General features: G+C 42.4%; 1 protein-coding gene across 1 annotated transcript in view; it reads left to right on the top strand.

The window, feature by feature from the left end:
• ADAMTSL1 (ADAMTS like 1) overlaps positions 1-18,805 on the top strand; it is a 472,821-nt gene extending 454,016 nt beyond the window's left edge. The window contains exons 27-29 of the mRNA XM_007455564.1: positions 16,035-16,144; positions 16,952-17,172; positions 18,699-18,805. Coding sequence (XP_007455626.1) covers positions 16,035-16,144; positions 16,952-17,172; positions 18,699-18,805 — 438 coding nt within the window. The remainder of the gene's footprint in view (positions 1-16,034; positions 16,145-16,951; positions 17,173-18,698) is intronic.

The raw sequence follows: 18,805 nt of genomic DNA on the forward strand, positions 1-18,805 counted from the left end.
TGCTGTAGTCTTATGGGTGTTCCCTTATACCTAACAAGTTGTTTTTCTCTTGCTGCTTTTGAGATTCTCTCCTTGTCTTTAACTTTTGACATTTTAATTATGTGTTTAATTATAATGTCTCTTTTGGGTTTATTTTATTTGGAACCCTCTGGGCTTCCTGTAACTGGGTGTCCATTTTCTTTCCCAGAGCAGGGAAGTTTTCAGCCATTGTTTCTTGAAATAAGTTTTCTGCTCCTTTCTATCTTCTTTTTCTGTGACCCCTATGATCTGAATGTTAACGTGTTTGATGTTGTCCCACAGCTCCTTAAGCTATCTTAACTGGGTTTTATTCTTTTACTCTGTTTTTGGCTGGGGGGCTGGGGGGCTGCTCTGATTGGGTGAGTTCCACTGCCCTGTCTTTGAGTTGACTGATGCTTTTTTTCTGCTTCATCTAGTCTGCTGTTGAACCCCTGCGGTGTATTTTTCAGTTCAGTAACTGTATTCTTCAGCTCTGTGCCTTCTGTGGTACTTTTTTATATTTTCTGTCTCTTTGTTGAATTTCTCATTGTGTTCATCCATTCTTCTCCCTAGTTTTATGAGCATCTTTATGACCATTACCTTGAACTCTTTTTCAGGTAAATACCTTAGCTCCATTTCATTGAGGTCGCCCCCGCCCCCCACCACACACTGAGGTTTTATCTTGTTCTTTCATTTGGAACATATTTCTGTTTCTTCAATTTGCTTAACTCTTTGTGTTGGTTTCCATACTGTAGATAAAACAACCACCTCTCCCAGTCTTGAAGGAGTGGCCTCATGTAGGAGGTAAACATTGTCTTTCAACCCTGTCCCAGCTCTTTGTCATCTCTCAAACCTTTGTGCTTGCTGCAGCAGCCTATTATATTTTTAATAGCTCACACTGACCAGGTGATCAGTAGTATTCCCTGGATGGCAGCTGCACGTATCAGGGGTCTAGATGAGTGTATAAGCTCTTTCCTAAGACATACTGGAGCAATGCAGAGGGAGAGTGCAAAGACAGCATCCACAGCCTACATTCCTTGAGAGTAGTTTTGTAGTCCAATAGACGTGTGCCAAACCTGAAGCCTGCCCCTCAGGCCATAGCTCTAGTACAAATAAAGAGGATTCCTCCACAGAAAGGCTGGGGGATGTTCCTCAGTCTGCTGTCTGCACAGTGCCCTAGGGGTGGCAGCCTTCCAAGAACCAGCTATCCGATTGCCACAGTCCCATGGGACACCGGAATTCAAGCTCCCCGGATCACCTGAGCCAGGCAATCAAGGGGCATCCCTGGAGTGGCAGCTGCAAAAACTCGTGCACCAGACATAAAAACCAGGGCACCAGCTGCATGTAAAGCTCCCCTCCAGGAAACATGTGCTCTGGAGCACAGCAGAGGGAGAGTGCAAAGTCAGTGCCTACCCTCTGAGGTCTCTAGAAAGGATTACAGTCAGTCCCTAGAGGCATGTTTAATTAGAAGTCTACCTCTCAGACTGCAGCCATGATGACTGTGGCTAATAAGACTCCTTCACAGATATACCAAGGTTCTAGCTCTGTTGCCTCCTGCTGAGCCCTAGGGGTGATAGCTGTTTAAGAACGCTTTTCTCCATTGGTTATAGTCCTGTAGGACCCACAAGCATGAGCCCCACTGCCTGTCAAGAGTCAGGCTATGTAGTGGTGTCCCCTGGCAGCAGACAGGGGTATGTGCTCCTTGTGGGGTGACATGGATTATTACAGCCCCTTGGGACCAAGAATTCAAACTCCCTTAGCCTCCAGAACCAGGCAGTCAAGAGGCCTTCCCTGGGCAGCAGCCACAAAGATTGGGGCACCAAATGCATGTGAAAGCTCCCTTCCAGGAGATACTGGTGCTCTGGAACATGGCAAGAGGAGAGTGTGAAGATGGTGCCCACAAGTCTCAGTCCTGGAGAGTGCTCCAGCAGGCTTCTAGATTTGTGTGTTAAATTAGCTATCTGCCCTCAGGCTGATGCTTTAATATAAGCAGGTGAGCCTCCTTTACTTTAAGTCTGGGTATGATCAGCTGTCTCTGAGCTGGGTCCTAGGACGTAAGCTGTGAGCCCCATTGGTTTTCCAAGTTAGATGTTTGGGGGGGGGGGGCGCTCATCTCTCAGACACAGGTCCCAAAAGTTAAGGTGCCCAATGTGGAGTTTGAACCCTTTGCTCCCTGGGGAGAAGCTCCAGGCTTTGAGTTATGTCCCAGTCCCTTCTACTTGCTTTGATGCGGTTTTCTTCTTGTTTGCCTAATGTGTGGTTGTCACTCAGGCAGTCTTTAGGAGTTTTTAAGAAGAAATTGTTCCATACGTAGATGTAGACTCAGTGTATCTGTGGGAGGAGGTGAATTCAGGATTTTCCTGTATCACCATCTTAAACTGGAACCCCAAATCTTGTGTTTATTGACATTTTTTACCAAGAGGCTCCAGGTTTCATCAAATGCTTAAAGAACCTGGAAGGTTACCAACCACTGAAGAAGGATTTAAGGTAAAAGCAGTCCTCTTAGGTCAGGCAAATACGTCCAGAGCCAGTTACTGCTCCTCCTGCTACGGCCAAGTGTACCAAAGTCTTGCCAACCACATCTTTTTGTCTGACCAGGTGATGCTAGGAGGTATGAACTGAGAAGATAAAAGAGTAAGGCTCTGAAGGATCCAGCGTGACAATGTTGTTCACAAACACACAAAGGGTAGGGAAAATGTAAAAATGCCCCCTTGACACCGACAACTGGAAGTGCTTTTCTTTAAATTATTGTTGTGATAAAACATACATAACATTTTAACCACTTTAAGTGTACAATTCAGTGGCATTAAGTACATTCATATTGTTGTACTATCACCACTATCCATCTTTAAAACTTTTTCATCATCCCAAACTAAACTCTGTACCCATTAAACAATAATTCCCCATTATCCCTTTCTCCCCGTCCCTGGTAACCACTATTCTACTTTGTTTCTATGAATCTGACTACACTAGTTTAGTGGAATCATACAGTATTTGTCCCTCTGTGTCTGCTTCTGTCACTTTAATGTTTTCAAGATTCATCCATGTTGTAGCATGTATACGAATTTCATTTCTTTTTAAGGCTGAATAATATTCCAGTATAAGTATATATCACATCTGTTTATGCATCCATCTGTCACTGGACATGTGAGTTGTTTCCATCTTTTGGCTATCATGAATAATGCTAGTACGAACATGTTTGTATGGTATCTGTTCAAGTTCCTGCTTTCATTCTTTTGAGTATATGCCCAGAAGTGGAATTGCTAAATCATATGGTCATTCTATGTTTACTTTTTGAGGGACTGCCATACTGTTCTTTATAGCAGCTATATCATTTTACATTCTCACCAGCAGTGCACCAAAGTTCCAATTTTCCCACATCTTCAATGCTTGTTATTTTCTGGGTTTTTGATAGTAGACATCCTAGTGAATGTGGAGTGGTATCTCACTGTGGTTTTGATTTGCATTTCCCTAATTACTAGTGATGTTGAACATACTTTCATGTGTGTATTGCCCATTCATACATCTTCTTTAGAGTTTCATGTGTGTATTGCCCATTCATACATCTTCTTTAGAGAAATGTCTATTCAAGGCTTTGTGTTTGTTGTTGAGTTGTACTTCTTGATATATTCTGAATATTAATCCTTTATCAGATTTATGATTTGCAAATATTTTCTCCCATTCTGTAGGTGGCCTTTTCACTCTTTTGGCAGTGTCCACTGATGAAGAAGAGCTTTTAATTATGATGATGTCCAGCTTATCTAATTTTTTCTTGTGGCCTGTGCTTTTAGTGTCATAGTCAAGAAATGGTTGCCAAATCTGATAACATGAAGCTCTTCCCCTCTGTTTTCTTCAAACAGTTTTATACTTTGAACTCTTACATTTACATCTTTGATCCATTTTGAGACAATTTTTATGTGGTGTAAAGTACGGATCCGACCTAATTCTTTTGCATGTGGATATTGTTTTGCCAGAACCATTTGTTAAAAAGACTGTCCTTTCCCCATTAAAAGATCTTGGCACACTTCATCTGACTATATATGCAAGTTTGTTTCTAGGCTCTCTATTCTATTCCATTGGTCCACATATCTGTCTGCATGCTAGAACTACACCGTTTTGACTACTCTGAATTTAGAGTAGGTTTTAAAATCATGAAGTTTAAGACCTCCAACTTTGTTTTTTTTTTTCAAGATTGTTTCAGCTATGTGTCTTTCTTTTTATAGTTTTCCACGTACAAGTCTTTTGCCTCTGGTTTATTACTAGCTATTTTATTCTTAGTGCTATCATAAATGGAACTGTTTTCTTAATTTCCTTTTCAGATTGTTCATCATTCATGTATAGAAGGGCAACTGATTTTTATATGCTGATTTTGTATCCTTCAACTTCGAGTTCATTCATTGGGATTTTAAGGGTTTTTAATGTATCTCTGTGAACGGTGGTAATTTTGCTTCTTCCCCGTTCCAACTTGGATGGCTTTTTTCTTTTTTTTCTTGGCTAATTGCTCTGAACTTCTAATACCGTGTCCAAGAATGCTGAACACTGCATTCTTGTTCCTCATCTTAGGGGAGAAGTTTTTAGTCTTCACTACTGAGGATGATGTTAGTTGTGGGGTTTTCATATATGGTCTTTATTATTTTGAGGTAGCAGTAGTTTCTTTCTACTCCTAGTTTTTTTTAGTGTTTTTATCATGGAAGGGTGTTGAAATCCGTTGCGATGATCATGTGTTTTTTCCCTTCATTATGCTAATGTGGTATATTATAGTGATTAATTTTCATATGTTGAAACATCCTTACATTCCAAAAATAAATCCTACCTCTTCCTGGTGCTTATTCCTTTTATTATGCTGCTAAATTTGGTTTGCTAGTATTTTGTTCAGGATTTCATCATCAATAATCAGAAAAGATATTTATTATTCTTTAGTTTTCATTTCTTATAGCAGCTTTCTCTGGCTTTGGTATCAGGGTATTGCTGGCCTCATAGGATGAGTTAGGGAGTGTTAGTGTTCCCTCCCCTTCAAATTTCAGGAAGAGTTTGAGAAGAATTGGTATAAGTCATTTTTTTTAATATTGGGTGGAACTCACCAGTGAGGCTTTCGGGTACAGGGCTTTTCTTTGTCGGGAGGTCTTTGATTACTGATTCAATCTCCTTACCACTCATAGGTCTAGTCATATTTTTATTTCTTCATGATTCAGTCTTGGTGGGTTGTATGTTCCTATGAAATTGTCCATTACATCTAGGTTATCCAATTTATTGGTGTATAGTTGTTCATAGTACTCTCATTTAATATTTGTTTAATTTCTATAAAATCAGTAGTAATGTTGACACTTTCATTTCAGACTTTAATAATTTGAATGCTCTATTTTGTTCGTAGTCAATGTAGCTAAAGTTGTCTATTTTGTAGATCTTTAGGGAGAACTAATTTTGGGTTTCCCTGATTTTCTCTACTGTTTGTTTCTCTTCTACTGTTTCTCTATTCCTTATCTCCACTCTATCATTTCCTTTCTTCTACTAGCTTTGGGTTTAGTTTGCCCTTCTTATTTCAGTTCCTTAAGGGCTAAAGTTAGGTACTTTGAGATCTTTCTTTGTAATTTTATATTGGAGTGTAGTTGATATACAACGTTGTGTTAGTTTCAGGTATACAGAAAGTGATCCAGTTATACAGATGCCCATTCTTTTTCACATTCGTTTCCCATAGGTTATTACAGAATATTGAGTAGAGTTTCCTGTGCTGTACAGAAGGTCCTTGTTGGTTATCTATTTTAAATAGAGCAGTGCGTACATGTCAACCCCAAACTCCCAATCTATCCCTCCCCCACCCCACCCTTCCCCCCTGGTGATCATAGGTTCGTTTTCTAGGTCTGTGAGTCTGTTTCTGTTTAGTAAATAAGTTCATTTGTATCATTTTTAAAGATTCCTCATATAATCAATATCATATGATATCTGTCTTTCTCTGATTTACTTCACTTAGTATGATTGATTGATTGATAATCTCCAAATGACATTGCTGCAGATGACATTATTGTTGCAAATGGCATTACTGCTTCTTCTTTTTAATGCTGCAAATGACATTCTTTCCAATGTTTGAGTAATATTGCTGCAAATGACATTCTTTCCTTGTATATTTGTATTGCTATAAACTTGATCACGTCTGTGATCAATTTAAGAAAATTGAAATCATATCAAGCATCTTTTTTGAAACAACGCTATGAGATTAGAAATCAATTACAGAAAAAGAAAAAACACAAACACATGGAGGCTAAACAATGTGCTACTAAACAACCAAGGATCACTGAAGAAATCAAAAAATACCTAGAGACAAATGACTGACAACAAAAAAAAAACCCTGACAATCCAAAACCTATGGAATGTGGCAAAAGCAGTTCTAAGAGGGAATTTTACAGGAATACAATCCTACCTCAGGAAACAAGAAAAATCTCACATAAACAACCTAACCTTACACCCAAAGCAACTAGAGAAAGAAGAACAAACAAAACCCAAAGTTAGTAGAAGGAAAGAAATCAGAAAGATCAGAGCAGAAATAAATAGAGATGACAAAACAAAACAATAGAAAAGATCAATGAAACTAAAAGCTGGTTCTTTGAGAAGATAAACAAAATTGATAAACCTTTAGCCAGATGTATCAAGAAAAAGAGGAAGAGGGCTCAAATCAATAAAATTAGAAACGAAAAAGGAGAAGCTACAACGGACACCACAGAAATCCAAAGGATCATAAGCGAGTACTACAAGCAACTCTATGCCATTAAAATGCACAGTGCAGAAGAAATGGACAAATTCTTAGAAAGGCACACTCTCCCAAGACTGAACCAAGAAGAAACAGAAAAGATGATCAGCCCAATCACAAGTGCTGAAATTGAAACGGTGATTTAAAAACCTCCACGAAACAGAAGTCCATCACAGGCGAATTCTATCAAACATTTAGAAAAGAGTTAACACCTGTCCTTCTGAAACTATTCCCGAAAATCGCAGAGGAAGGAATACTCCCACACTCATTCTATGAGGTCACCAGGATACCAAAACGAGACAAAGATACCACAAAAGAAAGAAAACTACAGGCCGATATCACTGATGAACATAGATGCAAAAAACCTCACCAAAATACTAGCAATCTGAATCCAACAATAAAGGATCGTACACCGCGATCAAGTGACATTTATCCCAGGGATGCAAGGATTTTTTCAATATCCGCAAATCAGTGTGATACACCACATCAACAAATTGAAGAATAAAAAAACCATAGGATCATCTCAATAGATGCAGAAAAAGCTTTTGATAAAATTCAACACCCATTCATGATGAAAACTCTCCAGAAAGTGGGCATGGAGGGAACCTACCTCAACATAATAAAGACCACATACGACAAACCCACAGCTAACACCGTACTCAATGGTCAGAAACTGAGAGCATTTCCTGTAAGATTAGGCAGAAGACAAGGATGTCCTGTCTTGCCACTTTAATTCAACATAATCTTCAAGTCCTAGCTGTGGCAATCAATCAGAGAAGAAAAAGAAATAAAAGGAATCCAAATGGGAAAAGAAGAAGTAAAAAATGTCACTGTTTTCAGATGACATGATACTATATAGAGAAAATCCTAAAGATGCCACCAGAAAAACTATTGGAGCTCATCAATGAATTTGCTAAAGTTGCAGGATACAAAATTCATACACAGAAATCTCTTGCATTCCTATACACTAACAATGGAAGGTCAGAATGAGAAACAAGGAAACAATCCCATTTTCCATCTCATCAAAAAGAATAAAATACTTACTTAGGAATAAACCTACCTAAGGAGACCAAAGACCAGTACTCTGGAAACGGTAAGATGCTGATAAAGGAAATCAAAGATGACACAGACAGGTGGAAAGATGTACCATGTTCTTGGACTGGAAGAATCAATATTGGCAAAATGACTATACTACCCAAGGCAATCTACAGATCCAGTGCAATCCCTATCAAATTACCAATGGGATTTTTCACAGAACTAGAACAAAACATCTTAAAATTTGTATGGAGACACAAAAGACAGACCCCAAATAGGCAAAGCAATCTTCAGAACGGAAAATGGAGCTGGAGGAATCAGGGCTTCCTGTCTTCAGATCATACCAGAAAGTTAGTCATTGAAACAGTATGGTACTGGCACAAAAACGGAAATACAGATCACGGAACAGGAAAGAAAGCCCAGAAATAAACCCACGCATCTACGGTCAATTAATCTACGACAAAGGAGGCAAGACTAGACGATGTAGAAAAGACAGTCTCTTCAATAAGCTGTGCTGGGAAAACTGGACAGCCACATGTAAAAGAATGAAATTAGAAGATTCTCTAACACTATACACAAAAATAAACGGAAAGACTTAAATGTAAGACCAGACACCATAAAACCCTTAGAGGAAAACACAGGCAGAACAGTCTGACATAAATCACAGCAGTATCCTTTTCTATCTGTCTCCTAGAGTAATCGAAATAAAAACAAAAATAAACAAATGGGACCTAATTAAACTCAAAAGCTTTTGTACAGCAAAGAAAACCATAAACAAAATGAAAAGAGAACCCACAGAATGGGAGAAAATATTTGCAAACAATGCAACCCACAGGGATTAATCTCCAAAGCACACAAACAGATCACGGGGCTCAATATTCAAAAAAACAAACAACCCCGTCAAACAATGGGCAGAAGACCTAAATAGACATTTCTCCAAAGAAGGCATACAGATGGCCAACAGGCACATGAAAGGATGCTCAGCATCACTAATTATTAGAGAAATGCAAATCAAAACTACAATGAGGTACCACCTCACACCAGCAGAATGGCCATCATCAAAAAAGTATAGAAACAATAAATGCTGGAGAGGGTGTGGAGAAAAGGGAACCCTCCTGCACTGTTGGTGGGAATGTAAATTGGTACAAGCACTATAGAGAACAGTATGTGGGTTTCTTAAAAAACTAAAAATAGCACTACCATATTATCCTGCAATCCCACTCCTGGGCATATATCTGGAGAAAATTGTAATTCAAAAACATACATGCACCCCAATATTCATTGCAGCACTACTTACAGTAGCCAAGACATGGAAGCAACCTAAATGTCCATCAACAGAGGAATGGATAAAGAAGACGTGGTACATATATACAATGGAATATTATTCAGACATTAAAAAGAAAGAAAGAATGTCATTTGCAGCAACATGGATGGACCTGGGGATTATCATACTAAGTGAAGTAAATCAGAGAAAGACAGATATCATATGATATTGATTATATGAGGAATCTTTAAAAATGATACAAATGAACTTATTTACTAAACAGAAACAGACTCACAGACCTAGAAAACGAACCTATGATCACCAGGGGGGAAGGGTGGGGTGGGGGAGGGATAGATTGGGAGTTTGGGGTTGACATGTACGCACTGCTCTATTTAAAATAGATAACCAACAAGGACCTTCTGTACAGCACAGGAAACTCTACTCAATATTCTGTAATAACCTATGGGAAACGAATGTGAAAAAGAATGGGCATCTGTATAACTGGATCACTTTCTGTATACCTGAAACTAACACAACGTTGTAAATCAACTACATTCCAATATAAAATTTTTTTAATTAAACAACTTAAAAATAGAAGGACCTACTGTATAGCACAGGGAACTATACTGAATATCTTGTAATAACCTATAATGGAAAAGAATATGAAAAATGACATATATACATATATGAATCACTTTGCTGTATACCAGAAACACAACATTGTAAGTCAACTATACTTCAATTTTTAAAATACATTAAAAATAATAAAGTGAGTCTCTTGTAGATAGATTGCCAATCTATGCCTTTTGATTGGAGAGGCTTGTTTCTTCCATTTACATTTAAAGTAATTACTGATAAGGAAGGACTTACTTTTCCCACTGTTATTTGTCTTAGGTGTCTTATAGCTTCCCCCACTCATTACCTTCATTACTGCCTTCTTTAGTGTTTAGCTGATGTTTTGGTTTGGGGGGTTTTTTTGAGTATAGTCTGTAGGTGTTTAATTTGTCATTGCTCTTGGAATTACATATAACATTCTAAAGGTATAACAATCTAGTTTTAATTTATAGCAACTTAACTTCAACCACACACACAAACTCTATTCCTACAGAGCTCTGTCCCTTTTCCTATATGTTAATAATATAAAAGTTACATCTTTATACATTGCATATCCACTTACAGATATATAATTATTTTTAATGCATTTTGTCATTTAAATCCTATAGAAAATAAAAAGTGGAGTTACATACCAAAAAGTGTAATACCAATTTTTATATTTGCTCGTGTATTTACATTTGCTGGCGATCTTTATATCTTCATATGGCTTGGAGTTACTGTCTTGCATCCTTTCATTTTAACCTGAGGGTCTCTCATGTTTCTTACAGTCAGGTATAGTGGTAATAAACTCCCTCTCATCTTATCTGCAAATATCTTAAGTTCACCCTCATTTCTGAATGACAGTTTCACTGGATGTAGAATTCTAGGTACACAGCTTTTTTTTTTTTTTTTTTTTTTTTTTTTTTTTTTTCCTTTTCAGCACTTTAAAGATATAATTCTACTGCCACCTTCTGGCCTGCAAGGGTTCTGCTGAGAAATCATCTGCTAATCTTTTTGAGGATCCCTTGTACCTGATGAGTCTATCTTGTTGATTTCAAGATTCTTTGTGTTTATTTGTAAGACAGTTTCATTATATTGTGTCTCAGTGCGGGTTCCCTTTGAGTTGATTCTACATGGAATTTGTCGAGCTTTTTGGATTTTTAGATTTGTATCTTTCATCAAATTTGGGAAATGTTTGGCAATTATTTCTTCAAATGATCTTGCTGCCCCTTTCTCTCTCCCTCCTTCTTCTGGGACTCCTACATGTGTATATGTTGGTCCCATTGTCTTCATGTCTCTTCTTTCAGCTCATTGGACTCAATAATTTCAGTTGTCCTGTTTTCAGGTTTCTTCTGTGTACTCAAACCTGCTGTTGAACTCTGCTAGTGAAATTTTCAATTCAGATATTGTATTTTTTAGCTCCACAATTTGTTTAGTTTCTTTTTATAATTACTAACTCTTTGTTAATATCATTTTTTTCTGATTTCCTTTAGTTCTTTATTCATGTTTTTCTTTAGATCTTTTAACATGTTTATGATGGTTGTTTTAAAGTCTTCGTTTAATACATTTGATGCCCTGCTTCTTTAGGGCTGGTTCTGCCACTTCACTTCCTTCCTTGAATGGGCCACGATTTCCTGTTTCTTTGAAGTGCTTATGATTTATTCTTGGAAGTTGGTCATTGAAAAAAAACAGACATCTCTCCCAGTCTTTGAATATACTTTCTCTGTGCCTGTGCACACCTTCACTGCTTAACTGGGTGTTCTCTGAACCTCGGGATCAGCCTGAGATGAAAGCTTAAGGTCTTCTCAGATCTTTCCTGAGCATATGTCTTGCCTGCGCCTGCTTGTGACTTTCAGAACTCCCCTTTATATATGGCTGCTTTTGAATGTCTTAATTTCCAAGGTGGTCTCACCCCAGGTTGTCGCTAGAGCCTTAGGTGGTCTATTGCATGTCTCCATCTGTAATCTCCTGCCCCAAGTGTCTGTAGTCCCCTTGCAGCTTTCACAAGTAGCAGCTGCCACTTGATACCTGAGTTAGATGAGACGGAGACCAGGCCTTCAGGTAGCCCTCTGACAGACAGGATAGAACATTACATACTGCAGATAGGATCTTCTCTGCTCCCTACAGACGGTGGGAGGAAAATGGGCTACTGCTGGCTCTAGACCAAAACTGCCATGCTATATACCCTGAGAAAAACCATAATTCAACAAACATACATGTACCACAGTGTTCACTGCAGCACTATTTACGAGAGCCAGGACATGGAAGCAACCTAAATGTCCATCAACAGATGACTGGATAAAGATGATGTGGCACATATATACAATGGAATATTACTCAGCCATAAAAAAAAGAACGAAATTGAGTTAGTAATTTGTAGTGAGGTAGATGGAGCTAGAGTCTGTCATGCAAAGTTAGTCAGAAAGAGAAAACAAATACTGTATGCTAACGCATATACATGGAATCTAAAAAAATGGTACTGATGAACCTAGGGGCAGGAATAAAGACACAGAGAACAGACTTGAGGACACGGCAGGGGGGGGGGGGGGGCGGCGGAACGGACTTGAGGACACGTGGGGGAGGGGAAGCTGGGCCGAAGTGAGAGAGTGGCATGCACATATATACACTACCAAATGTAAAATGATGGCCAGTGGGAAGCTGTTGCATAGCACAAGGAGATCAGCTCGACGCTTTGTGACGACCTAGAGGGGTGGGGTAGGGAGGGTGGGAGGGAGGGGCTATGGGGACATATGTATGCATATGGCTGATTCACTCTGTTGTATAGCAGAAACTAACACAACATTGTAAAGCAATTATACTCCGATAAAGATGGGGGGCAAAAAACTGCCATGCTGGGGAAGGATGAATTTTCCTACTGTTTTGAAGGTAGATTTTTCTTTTTTTTTTTTTTTAACATCTTTATTGGGGTATAATTGCTTTACAGTGGTGTGTTAGTTTCTGCTTTATAACAGAGTGAATCAGTTATACATATACATATGTTCCCATATCTCTAGATTTTTCTTTATTGGGCACTTGCTAGGTTGCTGTAGACCTTTGACTTTTTCAGAATTGCTATAAGATTAGTTCAGCCAGTTTCCAGCTGCTTTTTGATGTTTCTGTGTGTGAATGAGGACTTAGAGCTACCTGGTCTGCCATTTTGCTGATGTCTTTTGACCACAACTGGGAATTCTTGAAGGAGTCACATGTCTCCGGGAGCCCTATTTCTTCCACTCTCATTTGTTTCTCGACTCATTGCTGGTTTGACTTCAGTGCCAACTGCCACACTGAAACCGCCCTTCACAGGGTCACCAGTGCAGCCTGTAAGTCAAGTTCCACTGGGTACTGCCAATTCTTACTCTATCTTGTTTGTTCTTTTTGACACATTTTGATACTACTGACCCTTTTTCCTTTCTGGAAACTCCTTTGCTGGTCTCTGTGAATACATTTTCTAAGTTCTTTTTTTTCTCCTTTCCTGCAGTTTGATTCCTTTTTTTCCTCCTCTTCCTGCAGTGTCCCTCAGGGTTCTGCCCTAAGCCTTTTCATCTCATGCTTTCCCTCCCCTTGGGTTATACTACCTATGACTCCTAGCCACCACTGGTCTACTAATGACTTTCAAATGGATAGTGTTTAGCACAGCTCTCTTTTAAGTCACAGATCTATATATCCACCTGCTTAATGAACATATATATTTGGGTATTTCACAAACATCTCATACAAAACATCTTCAAAACAAATTCTTATCTTTATGTTCAGTCCATAAACCCGAGACTCATCTTAGCTCCCTTCCTGTCTGTTATCCCTGTCAAGGCACCACTGAAGCCATGTGAATCATACCTTTCATAGAATCTCCTCTCCATTTCCATTGCCCAGTGCCTTCATTTTGATCAGCAAAATTTGTTACCTAGATTACTTTCTCCAGTCTATTCACTTTCCAATTCAATTACTGTACTGCTGACAGAATAATCTTTTTGAAGAGTGACTCTGATGGTGACACTCCCACTTAAAAACCTTTCTAGGTGCCTCCCCTCCCCCACCCCAACAAAGTGGCATTCATAAGAAAATCCAAACTCCTCAGACAGCATACAATATTTCTCATGATCTGGCACATGTTTTACAGCCACATTTATAATTCTACCTCTCATATAATTCTCCTGCAAACATTCCAGGGCTGTTTTTGCCATCATTCTTTCACATACGCTTTTATGGAACACATTCCCTACCCAAGACAGGTGCCTCATAAATGTATGTTGGATTAAAAGAAGTTGAATTATTACATGAAGCCAGGTTGTTAGAACTGAGAGGGTGGTCTTAGTCTAAGTAGAACTAAAACCAGCATGGTTTTCAAAGACTTCAAAGAGGTAGGAAGATGAAGGAATAGATCCTTGAATGACACTCTTCCAAAAGGATTTTCTTGTCAGAAACTATTATCATTTTCATTCTTACAGGAGTGGAATATGGAGGTTTGGTGGGCATCTATAGTTTGAATCACATCCCAACAATATATCACCAATGCAAAAATATTAAAAGGGGGGCTTCCCTGGTGGTGCAGTGGTTAAGAATCCGCCTGCCAATGCAGGGGACACGGGTTCGAGCCCCGGTCTGGGAAGATCCCACATGCCGCGAAGCAGCTAAGCCCGTGTGCCACAACTACTGAGCCTGAGCTCTAGAGCCCACATGCCACAACTACTGAGCCCGCATGCCTAGAGCCCATGCTCCGCAATGAGAAGCCACCGCCATGAGAAGCCTGTGCGCCACGATGAAGAGTAGCCCCAGCTCGCCGCAACTAGAGAAAGCCTGAGCACAGCAACAAAGACCCAAAGCAGCCAAAAATAAAATAAATGGATAAAAAATTATATTAAAAGGATTTTGAGATCAAGCAGTTTCCTGTAATATGTAATGCCTCAAGCCTTGCTACTCTTTAAAGTGTGGTCCATGGACCAATAACACTGGCATTACCTGAGAGCTTTTAGAAATTCAGCATGGATGAATTAATTAAGATGGGTGAACAGAGTGAGAAATTCAACAAAGTGATGATAGAAAATATTAAAAAGTACCAAACAGAAGTCACAGAGCTGAAGAACACATTAACTGAACACTGTTAAGGTGTTCAACAACAGACTACATGAAGCAAACAAAGGCTCAGTGAATTAGAAGTCAGGGCAGTGGAACTCACCTAATCAGAGAAGGAAAAAAAGTGATGCTAGATTAAAGGGCTTGCATTATATAGGTCCCAGAAGGAAAAGAAAGTGAGAAAGGGGCAGAAATCTTGTTTGAAGAAATACTGAAAGATTCCCTAACCTGGGGAAGGAACTAGACACCCAGCTCCAGGAAGCCCATAGGGTTCCAAATAAGATGAACACAAAGAGATCAGAAATAATCCCACATATATACAGTCAAAAAGAATGAAATCTTGCCATTTGCGACAACATGAATGGACCTCAAGGGCATTATGCTAAGTTAGAGAAGTCATACAGAGAGAGACAAATACCATATGATCTCTCTTATACGTGGAATTTTTTTTTTTTTTTAAAAGGGAGCTCATAGATACAGAGAACAGATTGGTGTTGCCAGAGGCGGGGGTGGGGTGTGGGAATAATGGGTGAAGGGCTCAAAGACTAAAAAAATATTAAATGTTACACAAAACAGGATTGCCGCTTACAATTTTAAGGGTCAACAGCTCCCCTGTGGACACCTAGGAGTCCAGATACTCCCAAGTTTAAGAGCCCTTGTTCTAAAGTGACCTCCAAGGGATGTCTGTCCCTTTACCCTACTCAAATAGCAGATGTTTCGTATTTTACAGACACCATCGTTGGTGGCGGTTTTTGCCACGATGGTCTGGCTCTGCCAGCCCTGGGGAGAACTTAACCACCTCCACGAGCATGGACTAACTATACACACCTAAGTCTACCTTTGTTCAGCCACCTTGGTTTAACCTGGAGAAAATGAAACCAAAGAAAGGAAAGAAATCATGGACTTGGTTACTTGGACGAATTTAGCAAGAAAACAATAAACCAAATTACCCTCTGGAGTGAAGGAAGCGGGGCTTATTTAGAGGTGTTCAACTCTAAAGCTTACCACCACATTCCTAGTCCATTATGCCAAGATTAACCTTCCATATGGTTACTCTGGGAGAGGGCTGACATCTCTGACTAGCTCTATACTGCCATTAGCCATTTGCTAGCAGAATACTCACAGACCACAGCAAAGCTAAGCCTCCCACTATGGACTAAGCAAAAATGTGCTGGTGGATATCCTTTAAGTTGGTGTAAAGAGGGGCAAGATAAATGATCTCAGGACCTCAAACAAGCCCCTGCACAAGGATCTTTTGCCCCACGCAGCCCGGGCATTGCAGCCTGTCCTGTGACTTGGCTAACGTGTATGTCACCTGTTCCTGCTTCCCAGTGCAACGGGCCTTGCGTCGGGCCTCACCTCGCCGTGCAGCACAGACAAGTCTTCTGCCAGACCCGGGATGGCATCACCTTACCATCAGAGCAGTGCAGCGCCCTTCCGAGGTAAGAGAGAGAGCCATGGACTGCCTTTTCCCAGGCCCTGTGTCAGTAGCACGGAAAGACGGTGGTAAGTAAACCTTTCTCCTCCAACCTTCCATGGTCCCAGCGGTCAGACGCTCTGCCCTTTCACCTCCATTCTCCCCAGGTCACTGGCCTCCTAAAGGTAGATGGCTCAGTGGCGGCCTCGTGCTTACTGAATGGGCCAGGCTGGGCTTTCCCCTTTCGGAGATGGAGAGAGAATACAGAGGATGCTGTTCCTCTGAGGAGGCCTGATGGCACAAGAGACCCGTGCTGGCTACAGGGTGGGCAGGAGGTCAGGTCCACAAAGTGGGCACCAGACCCCAAGGGCTCCACCAGCCTCCCACTCTTGTCCCCCTCCCTCTAGAAGTTATGCTGAGACCCCTGTCCCCAGGTCTCAGCCTACCATTCCTATCCAGCCCCCAGCTCCTGTCATCCTTCCTTCCCTTGGGGAGAGGGCTCATCACCCACCTCACTAAGGTCCCCGCCCCTGAGAGCGGCTCTGCCATCCCCCACCCTGGTAGAGCTCATTCTCAGGTCATGCAGTGACACGGACATTGCAGAGATGAGCAGACAGAGGCCTAGTTAGAGGAAGGGGTCTTCTGAGACCCTACAGCCGTTCAGTAACAGAGCAGAGATCAGGACCCAGGGCTGGCAGCGCTGGGAGTTCTGAGAACTGTGAGTTCTCAGGGATACCTGAGATTTGGGGGTTTCCAGCACTGTTTGTACATCTGCTCCCCTGATTCAGCACCCAGAGAGGCAGACCCTAATCCTGCCACCCTCCTACCACAGGCCCGTGAGCACCCAGAACTGCTGGTCCGAAGCCTGCAGCGTACACTGGAGGGTCAGCCTGTGGACCCTGTGCACGGCGACCTGTGGCAGCTACGGCTTCCAGTCCCGGCGCGTGGAGTGCGTGCATGCCCGCACCAACAAGGCAGTGCCCGAGCACCTGTGCTCCTGGGGGCCCCGGCCCACCAACTGGCAGCGCTGCAACATCACCCCGTGTGAAAACAGTACGTTCCAACCCCACAGAGCCTTCTGCAGATTCCCCACGAGGCGTCAGGTGCAGCGGGCAGTCCCCGGAACTGAGCCTGAGCATAGGGCGGTGGACCAGCTTTCCCAAGGATCCTGAGCTAGGGCTGGAGTTGTGTATTTTCAGAGGGTGCGTGGGCGCATGCGGGCGAGCAAAGGTGCGTGCAAGGATATACGTGCACGTGTCCAGGCCACAAGAGATGGCTGGGTGTGGCCCAAGGGCTCCATCTGGCCCCTGAGACAGCCAGGTGCCTTTGGCCAAGTGCTGGATGAAATCAGCCTCCAGCTCACCTACGGTAGTTTGGCTGGTACCCAGAGGGGACAACTAAACAATGGGTCTTGGGGAGAGAGCACTGTTTGCGCCCAAGCAGCACACAGAGCACCTCCCGCTCAGCCAACCCTGCACCCATCACGGCTCTGCGTCTCACAGAACAAGGACCTGCCGACCCCCGCCCTCCTTCGCAGCCCCGTGGGCACCCACCGGTCTGTGCAGGAGCCACACCTGGGATCTGATACTCATCCACTCCCGCTTCCCTCAAGTCTAGACCCTCCTCCTTAGCCCAGCACCAGCATTTGTACCCCCACTGGGTGAGGATCTATTCTTTTCTTCCTCTGGACCCAAAACAAATTGGAGGTGCTTCTCCGCAGGGAAGGAGACAGCATGAAGCAAAGAAAAAGGGAATTTTTAGACGTTGCTGTGCAGTTTCGCCCACAAACAGGGCCACACTGAGCCTCAGATTCCCCACGCTGAGCAGATGCCATGTAGGCAAACAGTGCCGGTCCCTTTGCTACACGGGGTGGGACTGTCTGTGTCCGCTTGTGTGATGCTGGCCCATCTTTGTCAGCTCCCCGCACTCAGGGCCGCCGTTCCACGGAAGTTCAGACTCACTATATTAACCACAGGTGTCCACAGCCCCAGTCCACGCCAGTACCAAAGACCCATCAGCCTGTGCCAATACTGAACTAGGACGCCACGGCGCTCTGGTAGGCACGGTGAGGGGGAAGGGGTAGAGAGGCTCGGGAGAGAGGACGAGCAAATGAAGCTTCAGGGGGGGAAGGAAGGCTCGCGTTACAGGGGCCGAAGCCACCAGGCAGGTCCTCACTTGCACACCACCCCGAAGTGGAGCAGAATTTAGTCCTTCTGGGAGGCAGCTCAAGGAGGAAAAGCATCAATCAGTCAGACAGACACTCAAACGCCATGGGAAAAGGCCCCCCTGCCCAGGAGGTGAGGCGGTCCTGAGCGCCCTCAGGAACGAAGGGGGCTATCGGAAAGGCCGCAGAGCCCCGGTATTCGGCCCCCAGCCGCAGCCTGAGCTGCCCCCATGGTTGGCAGCCTGGGGAGCAAATGGCCAAGCTCCACCGGAGCAAGGCCAGCCCAGAGGTGCTGGGCAGTGGTGGCCCCTCCAGCACGGGCGTCTGGTGCCCAAGGCAGACCCCAGGAGGCAACCGGTGGCCACGGCTGTTACCGAGCCTCCGTTTCACCTCTCCTTTCTGTCCCCTTTCCCAGTGGAGTGCAGAGATACCACCAGGTACTGTGAGAAGGTGGAACAGCTGAAACTCTGCCAACTCAGCCAGTTCAAATCTCGCTGCTGTGGGACTTGCGGCAAAGCGTGA

This window comes from Lipotes vexillifer, unplaced genomic scaffold, assembly GCF_000442215.2.
Source record: "Lipotes vexillifer unplaced genomic scaffold, Lipotes_vexillifer_v1.1 scaffold912, whole genome shotgun sequence".
Lineage (NCBI taxonomy): Eukaryota > Metazoa > Chordata > Mammalia > Artiodactyla > Lipotidae > Lipotes > Lipotes vexillifer.